Consider the following 8725-nt stretch of genomic DNA (forward strand, 5'->3'; position numbering starts at 1 on the left):
TTGTAAAGTTTAATGAAACAATAATATGAACTTAACATAAATTACAACAAAACTCTAAAGATGTATATTGGATAGTGGTATCTTTATTTGATCAACAAAGCCTGATCCAGGTGCTTATTCTATTCATATCCCCACAACAAATTTAAAAATTGCCCATCTAATACATAAAAAATCACATCTTTCATTAAATTGCTATACAAGATCATGTGTCTTTTTTTTTTCTTTTTTTTTCTATTAACTTTTCATTTCCGGTGTCGGTAAAAATAGTAACGTACACTGCTACTTCCTCCAATGTCCTAAGTCAAATAAATGAGTTGAATAATTTAATAAAAAACCATACAAATTTAATTTGATAAATAAAACCTTTTACGTGTAATTGGTTTAGCCTATCATGGTTTTACCTTGGGTAAAGGCATGTTTATACAATAATGTTTCTCATTTATTTTTACCAATTTATGCAGCAAAGATGTTTTCCACATCTTACAATGATTATTCTTTTTTTTTAATTAAATCATAACCAGTCATGTTTAGACCAAATCATCACCTTTGAAATATAGGGGCAGAACAGTTTGCACCTTGTTGACGTGTTACTCCAGAACTTGACCATTCACATTTGCAACCTTTGGAAAAATTTCTTCTATCCGATAATAGGTCTCCCCCTCCCCTTAATTCCTTCAGGTTTCATTGTCAGCCAGTGCCACCATTTATCACTTTTTTTTTGTCATATTTGGTTGCACGCTTGCTTTGTTTCGTGGTAAGGTCTCTCACAGGATTGTGCTCGAATGCCATGTAAATGTTTGATTTAACAAAAAAAATATATATATACATTAATGATTGAAAGGGATCAACTTAAGCCTAAGAAATGCATGGTTGGAAATATACAAAAAGAGATGAGAGTATTTGGAGTGCTTCACAGGAAATAGGAGAATATTTTTTTTCCTTCACATTGTTCTTGATTTGTCAATTTGGGTCCTGGAAACTAAGTAACATTACAAGAACCAAAAACATAACAACATTACACCAATTCTAAGCATATAGAATTATAAATAACACCCACAACCAAAACTACATACCAGCTAAGCCACATCCAGTTTGCATATGTTAACCAATAAACCAAAACAATTAATGTCTTCATTTCGTGTCAACGAAACCTACGATACCTTACAATTCCTTCATATTCCAATTGCCTGATCAAGTCTTCAAGGCTCTCACCTTCAGAATAGTCATCCACATAGGAACGCCTGGGGAAATCCAGATCATCAAGGTAATCATAGTCATGAAGTTGAGGATGAATCCTGCTGTTGTCTGTAGAGTCATGCTTAAAGTCTTTGATTCGTTCCATACACAGTTCTCCTAAATTTCCATGAAGATCGAGGTTATAACACATACGAACGTCTAGGGATTCAAGGTAATGGCAGCCATCAAGAATGGCCTGAAGTCCATCATTTGTGATGTTACTATTAGACAGCTGTAAATGGCGAAACTCAGGCATGCTATTCGCAATGGCAAGGGCATCTTTGTCACTTTCGATGAATGCTTCACTGAAGTACTCTTTGGCCAACATGAAGGACTTTAGCTGAGGGCAATTCCGTCCAATAACTTCAATGTCTTCTGCTTTCGTAGAGATATAAGTAAGGTGAAGTTTCTCCAATCGTGGTACCTTTTTGACTGCCTGACTCAACCCACTACTCGTCATATTATAGCAGTTTGTAAGGCAAAGACGATTCAGCTTATTTGACCTGGTGACAAATCACCACTCAGAGCCAAAGAAAACAACATATTTTCAGTAATTTAAAACTACTACAAACCAATAAAATATCTGGCAGCAAACATAAACAACGTCTCAAGGGAAATTTTCAATCACTAGAAATTTTTGATAAAGAGGGTATTCACGTCTTTTGCACAGAAGAGAGATCCAGAGCAACACACAGGTGTCATAACTTCCACTGGTGGTTGTAACTTCCGGCCGAAGTTGCAATCATTCTTCATCTCAAGTGTCCGTTCAATTATATTTTAGTCAGATCGTATGTAACCAAATTAATAGTCTCTCCAGGAAATACCAGAAGCCACAAGACGTGGATGATAAAATTGTACCAAAATTCGTATTTCCATAAATTAAGCAGTGGCTTAGACATGTTAAAAAAGGCTAGATGTGTATATATTTTCTACAAATGATGAATGCTTATGAGTATGAAATTGAATAGCGAGTGGAGGGGGAGGAAACAAACCGTAGCAAAACGTGATCAAGGAGATCGTCTGTGCCAAATCCCTCGATACTGAAATCGATCAATTCCCCACAACTTAGATGGACTGCCTGCTTGGTCAGCGTTTCTATGGTGTAATCCCTGGCCCAGTCATCAACAGGTTTGATCATCTCGATGACCATCCACAATGCCGGATCCTTGCAAATTCTCCGCCAAGGTGTACATACTTTCATTGCGCTGTTGAGTATTTCTGAAGTACGCAATCTATGAAATATATTTACCATCAGTTCTTCAGGCATTTTCAACCAATTTGGAGGTTCCTTTGTTGCCGACGAAGTCTCTGCGGCGGAGGTTGACGCCATTTCAACTTTGAAATGCGATGATTTTATCGATTTGGTTTCATCTTTATCAAGTAAGCGTCGTTTCGGTTGTGGAAAATCAGTTTTTTCTGTTGGAGTCTTGGAGAAGGGTGAACTATAAAAACCGTCCCAGACTTTTGTGTACTCTACAGATTCAGCCCTTCGAAAGAAACAAAATTGCAAGTTCACTGGATTCTTAATTACTTCAAAAAAAAATCATCAATAACTAACTTACTTTTGTCCGATTTAGTTCTATAGAATTTATTTATTTTTATGAAAAATAGTAATCAACTTCTGATTTTTTTTTTACTTTTTGTTTTAGGCAATCAATTATCAAAAATAACAACATACTTCTGATAATTTACAAAAAATAACATCCTACTTTTAGTTGGATTTCTATAATAAAATAAATTGCAAGTGACATTCGGGTGGCTAAAGAGAATGGCTTAGAATAGAAGATCAAGGGGATTACTCGAATATGAAATCATTTCCATAGAAACTCAACAAGATTTTTTTGGAACTATGTCATATGTATGTGAGCATATTCTGTAAGAAGTATTCGGTATTGCTACTCATTAAAAAAAATACTATTCATATTTATGTACTTCTTTTTAAATCCAAAATGGGGCTAATCTCAGCAAGCTCATATAATTAAGCTAAAAGATTGTTTTAAGTTTTATGTAAATACTTCCAACTATCTTCGCTCCTCCTCATAAGCTTGTGAGTGTGAAAACATGCAATTTACAGTTTACATCGACAAATCACAAAACTAATTCGATGTATGTTATTTTTATCAATTAGTAAAACAATTACGAATTCTACTAACTTCAATAACTGGATTGACTTAACCATAATTCCAGTGACCAACTTCCCAGCTTGTCTCATAGCTAAAGACTACATCAAAGCCTAGTGCAGTCAGCCCCCGAAGGGGCCGACCCTGTGCTTTCGCTGATTGAAAGTATCACATATCATAACACATATTTTTCAAATTGAGAATTTTTTCGATTGAAAATTGATTTGATTTGCCTTTGGCTTTGATTGCTTCAATCATTTTGAGCCAAGTTGCAACCATAAGTGTGTCTTAACTCTATTATAGTCCCCAATATTAGACATATGCATCCAAATTAATACGCTATACAACACATATACAACACAACACGTAACGCAAGCCAAATTAAAGTAGATTATAAATTTGTACCAAAACTCCTACCCTATATATTGTTTTTTAGGCTTAGAAAGATGCAATAAATGTCTTTATTTTTTCAGTCATGATAGTGTGTACTTTGTACGTGTGGGACATGACTATGAAATTGCATAGCCATGGGAAGGGGAAGAAACCTAAACCTACCGTGGTGCAATGTGATGAAGGTGATCTTCAGTGGGAAAACCCCTCAATACTAAAATCAATCGGTTCCCATAGCTGAGATCGATTGTCTGCTTATCTCCACATTGTAATTGTATCACAATTATCAAGAGATATGGGAATATCGACGACCTTCCGTATCAGAATCCTTTGCAAATTCTCCCCAAGTTGTGCATACTTTCCCTGTGCACTCTGGAGTATTTCTATGGTGCCCAATTTTTAAAGTATATTTTCCATTGGTTCATCAGGCATTTCTAGCCAATTTGGAGATTCCTTCATTGTCGAAGATACCTCTGAGGTGGAGATCGCTGCCATTTCAACTATGAAATACGATGATTTCACATATGTGTCTCGATTTAAAAAGTTAAGCTTGGTTTGGTTGATCAAAAACCTTGTTTTCTATTGGAGAAGTGTAAATTACAAAAAAAAAAAAAAATTGTGTTTTTGTGTGTTCTTCAACTACAATCCTTGAGAGAAAAAAATATTTCTTGTTCAGTTTATCCTTAGTTATCTAATAAAGCAAATAGTCTACATAAAATAAAAATTACTTTTTCCCATTTTTTGTTTTGGGGAATTTACTTTTTTCAACTGAGAATAGCAACCAACTTCTCATTTCTTTCATTTGGGCACCCGGCTATTGAAAATAGTGATATACTTCTGATTTTTCACAAGAAAAAGCGAACTTTTTAGTATGATGCTATAACAAAAGTATGATGCTATAATTAATAATAGTGTTCATAAACGGGTATACACTACTTCCGTTTCGGAGGTTATAAACGGGTATATGGAAGGTATAACCGTTTTCCCACCACCTTTCAACTTCGAAATTTCCCTAATGAAGGTTATGAACACTATTGGAAGTCATAACCACTAGTAGAGTTATAACAACTCCATGGAAGTGAAAACAACTACTATACGTTATAACCACTAGTGGAATTTATGACAAGTCCATGGATTTTAAAGCCACTACTGGAAGTTATAACCACTATACACTACTTCCGTTTCGGAGGTTATAAACGGGTATATGGAAGTTATAACCGTTTTCCCACCAGCTTTCAACTCCGAAATTCCATATACCTTTTGTTGGGCCTTAGACAAAACTATTCTTATACAAGTGTGGATTCTGCACCTCCTAGCTTGTAATAGATTATAGTGTTAATCCCCTTGGCACTCGTGTATACCCTAGTTACATCAAATGGTCGGTGACACTAAAATCACCAACAATAAATGATGTGAAAGTAAATCACATTTAGGTATCACCTGTTATGTATAACTATACAGAATCAAACAACAATACTCATTTTTTTCGAATTCCAACATCAATATGTTTTTACCAATTTATCACATAAAATATAACGCAAGATATATTCAATCACAGGATATATATATATATATATATATATATATATATATATATATATATATATATATATATATTAAAACGATAACACGAGATATATCACAGAAAACATATATTAGCATCAAATTAACTTTCTATGCATACGGGAACAATATTGATACCCTCCAAACTCCAAAGATATACAATTTTTTCACCAAATCTTACTATACATTATCCAAAAAATTTCCACATGTTCTCAAAGGATTGATCATATTTTGTCAAAACTGAACTGAGGGCTTGTTGTGTTGAGTTCTATTATAGTCCCATTTTCCAATTATTAGACGTATACATCCAAATTAATACTCTACGCAACACTTATACAAACCAAAAAACATAGATGATAATGCTTTTACAATAATTGGCACTCCCTAAACTACCTTTTTTTATTAGTAACTAAAAATAAGGAGCGAAGTGTCTATTTTGCATTATTGATGGCGTGTAGATTGGCAGTATGAATATGAAATATAATAGCGATAGAGCAACTAGTCTGCAGCCATGAATCTATAGCTGCAAAGTGACTTCAGGGTAGGCTCAGGAGACACTGTAGGGGCAGCTGAGTTGCGTTGTGGTGTAAGTATTGCTGTTTACGGCTGCATGTACGCACCGCAGTGTATGGCTGCGTGTAGGACTGCAGTGCTCAAACACTGAGTCAGATATTCATTGTTGTTCATTTAGGTCCACTCCATAGCTTTAGGTCAACTTGTCTCTAAAAATAGAGCTCCGTTATAATGTATGGAAGCATTTTTTTGACAACTGTTGATAAAAACCTCTCTGGGTCGTCCGTGAACATGGTTTAATCTAATCGAGTGAACCACATTAAATCCTTGTGTTCTTTATTTTTCTTGGCATATTTATTTGTCGTGTTCGTGTGCGTTTATCAGATCTTATTCCTAACATTGTACCTCAGTGTCTGAGGAATAAAAACCATCATGTGATATACACACACACTCGAGAGGCTCATTTAGTACACCCAATGTAGTGGCTTTTGAATAGAAGCGCACGGAGCATAGGAAGCAGAATCACATCGAGATGACTTTATTATTATTAGACAAGTATTAAAGTGAACAAGCGTTAATGAGGATATAATCATTGGAATTGTTAAAAGAGCAATATATTTGAAATTAAACAAATATCTTGAATGACCTTCAGATGTGGTGTTTTATCAATACTCTTCTTCTGCGTAAAAGATTTGGTCAAATTCACTTTATAAATTATAATGTCATAGCTAGAGATACCATAATGTGAAGGTAACACTTTTTCGAAAGCAAAAAGATGTGTTAAGTTTCTGTTTCAATTAAAGTTGTAAATTGTTGTAGATTTTCCCATTTGGGTCCTGGAGACCTGCAGCTAGCATGAAAGGAACAAAAACATATATACCCACCCACATCAAACAAACTCTAAGCAGAAAGATAGATAGTATCTCAATATCTCTAGCTAATTTATCAAAGCTGCAGACCAGCTAAACCCAATCATAGCAATCCTAATCGGAAACCAAGGAACAACCCATATAATCATCAGAGTCATCATTGTATTATGTTGATCAGCTGTGCTTAAAATCTTTGATCCGTTCCACGCACCTTTGTACTAAATTTCCATCAAGATTAAATCTACAACGCATATAAATGTCTAGGGATTGAAGGTGAGGGCATCCGTTAAGAATGGCCTCCAATCCATCATTTGTCATCTCATCACCATAAATCTGTAAATGGCGTAACTCGGGCATGTTGTTTGCAATGGCAACAGCATGATCATCACATGTATATATGATGAACGGCTTTCTGGTTATCATACATATTTTGAAGGACTTGAGCTGAGAGCAATTCCGTCCAATAACTTCAATGTCTTTTGCTTGCATATAGGGACAATTAATGTGAAGTTTCTCCAACTCATGTGGTACCCTTTTGACTCCCCTACTCAGCCCACTGCTCGTCATATCAAAGCAGCACCGAAGGGAAAGACGCTTCAGCTTTCTTGAGCTGGAGCCACAGAAAAGAAACAGATAACAAACATAAACAACAATTAAATGCTGTGAAATTAAAAAATATTTAGGTAGCATTTGTTATGTTGTACTAAGCTGATAACCGTGGTATCATGTTTATAGTCGTGTTAGAAGGCAAACTTTCTTCAGATTTCGAAGGGTTTATAGTATATTGTCTGAATTCAACCAATTTGGGCCAAGTTACAACCAATTTTCATCTCAAGTGTGCCTTCAATTCTATTATAGTCCCAATTTTCCAGATATTAATTAATACTCTATGCAACAAATAACAGAAGCAGATAAACGTAGATCATAATTTCTTTTTTACCATAAAAATTCTTACTCGCTAACATATGAAACTAGGATGTTGCGTATTGTGTCCAGCATGAGTATTAAATTGAATAGCAATCGGAAAGTGAAAGGGAAAACCTACCGTAGCACAATGTGATGAAGGAGATCATCGGTGCAAAAGCCCTCGATACTGATATCTATCAGTTCCCCACAGCTGAGGTCGACTGCCTGCTTAATCAGCATCTCGAGATTCTGATTCGTATCACAACCATCCTGCCATTTGTTAATATCGATGACCTTCCACATCGCCGGATCCTTGCAAATTCTTCGCCACGTTCTGCATACTTGCCCTGCGCTCCTGAGTTTTTCCGCTGTACGCAATCTTTGAAGTATATCTGCCATCAGTTCGTGAGGCATGTCCAGCCAATTTGGAGATTCCTTCCTTACCGACAACGTCTCGACGGCGGAGGTCGACGCCATTTTAGCTATGAATTACGATGATTTTACCGCATTATTTATCGAAAATCCCCTTTTCTATCGGAATAAAATGATTTACAAATAGTCTCCCTAGCCTTTTTCGTGTTTTACAAATTCATTCCTTTACGAAAAACAATATTTTTAATAAAGCAAATCATATAACTTTGTCCAACATTTAAAAGGCAAAAATGCAGAAAAACACAACCATTTATCACCAAAGGGATTCTACCTCAATAGTATTTGGTGTTGCCCTTATTTCTTGAGGCCGATGGTTCAAGTCTTATTGTGGACATAGATGAATTTAAGGTGTAGTTTAGGTTAGAATTGTCGTTTCAAAAAAAAATTATAACTAACATTCAGAAAAACCTTTACATTTTGTTTATATGCAAAAAAAAAACCCCTTATATTGTTAGTCATTTTTCACATTAACCGAAATATCAAGTTGTTTTAAGAAATTACCGGTTGTTACATTTATTTTTTTTCGTTAAGTTAACACAAAAACAAAAATAAGTGATGTTGTTTCTTGTCTAAGATAAAACACGAGAAATAGACCATTTACTCAACAACTACTTTACTCAAACAAATATAAGTGATGTTGTTTATTTTTTTCAATGTCAACCTAAAACAACATAAATTTCATGACATAAAACAACC

At 35.0% G+C, this 8725-nt stretch overlaps 1 protein-coding gene and 1 pseudogene across 1 annotated transcript; both read right to left on the reverse strand.

Annotated features, from left to right (window-relative positions):
* Positions 1-1141: 1141 nt before the first annotated feature.
* On the reverse strand, positions 1142-2566 carry LOC145126686 (F-box protein SKIP19 pseudogene; annotated as a pseudogene).
* A 4018-nt stretch (positions 2567-6584) lies between these two features.
* Positions 6585-8081, reverse strand: LOC145126212 (putative F-box/LRR-repeat protein 23). The gene is made up of 2 exons (XM_079061616.1): positions 7737-8081; positions 6585-7301 (listed from the first exon to the last, which is right to left on the reverse strand). Exons 1-2 carry the CDS (start codon positions 8072-8074, stop codon positions 6866-6868), a joined length of 774 nt encoding a protein of 257 aa, XP_078917742.1. The 5' UTR covers positions 8075-8081; the 3' UTR covers positions 6585-6865.
* Positions 8082-8725: the final 644 nt, after the last annotated feature.

The sequence above is a fragment of the Lactuca virosa genome, chromosome 7 (genome assembly GCF_052849685.1).
Source record: "Lactuca virosa cultivar CGN04683 chromosome 7, Lactuca_virosa_CGN04683_v6, whole genome shotgun sequence".
Taxonomy (NCBI): domain Eukaryota; kingdom Viridiplantae; phylum Streptophyta; class Magnoliopsida; order Asterales; family Asteraceae; genus Lactuca; species Lactuca virosa.

Excerpts from the sequence above, each read along its gene's own strand:
- LOC145126212 (XM_079061616.1), bottom strand. The coding sequence starts at position 8,074 with ATGGCGTCGACCTCCGCCGTCGAGACGTTGTCGGTAAGGAAGGAATCT. Across the intron at positions 7,302-7,736 it reads CTTCATCACATTGTGCTACG|CTCAAGAAAGCTGAAGCGTC; the intron begins GTAGGTTTTCCC and ends CTGTGGCTCCAG.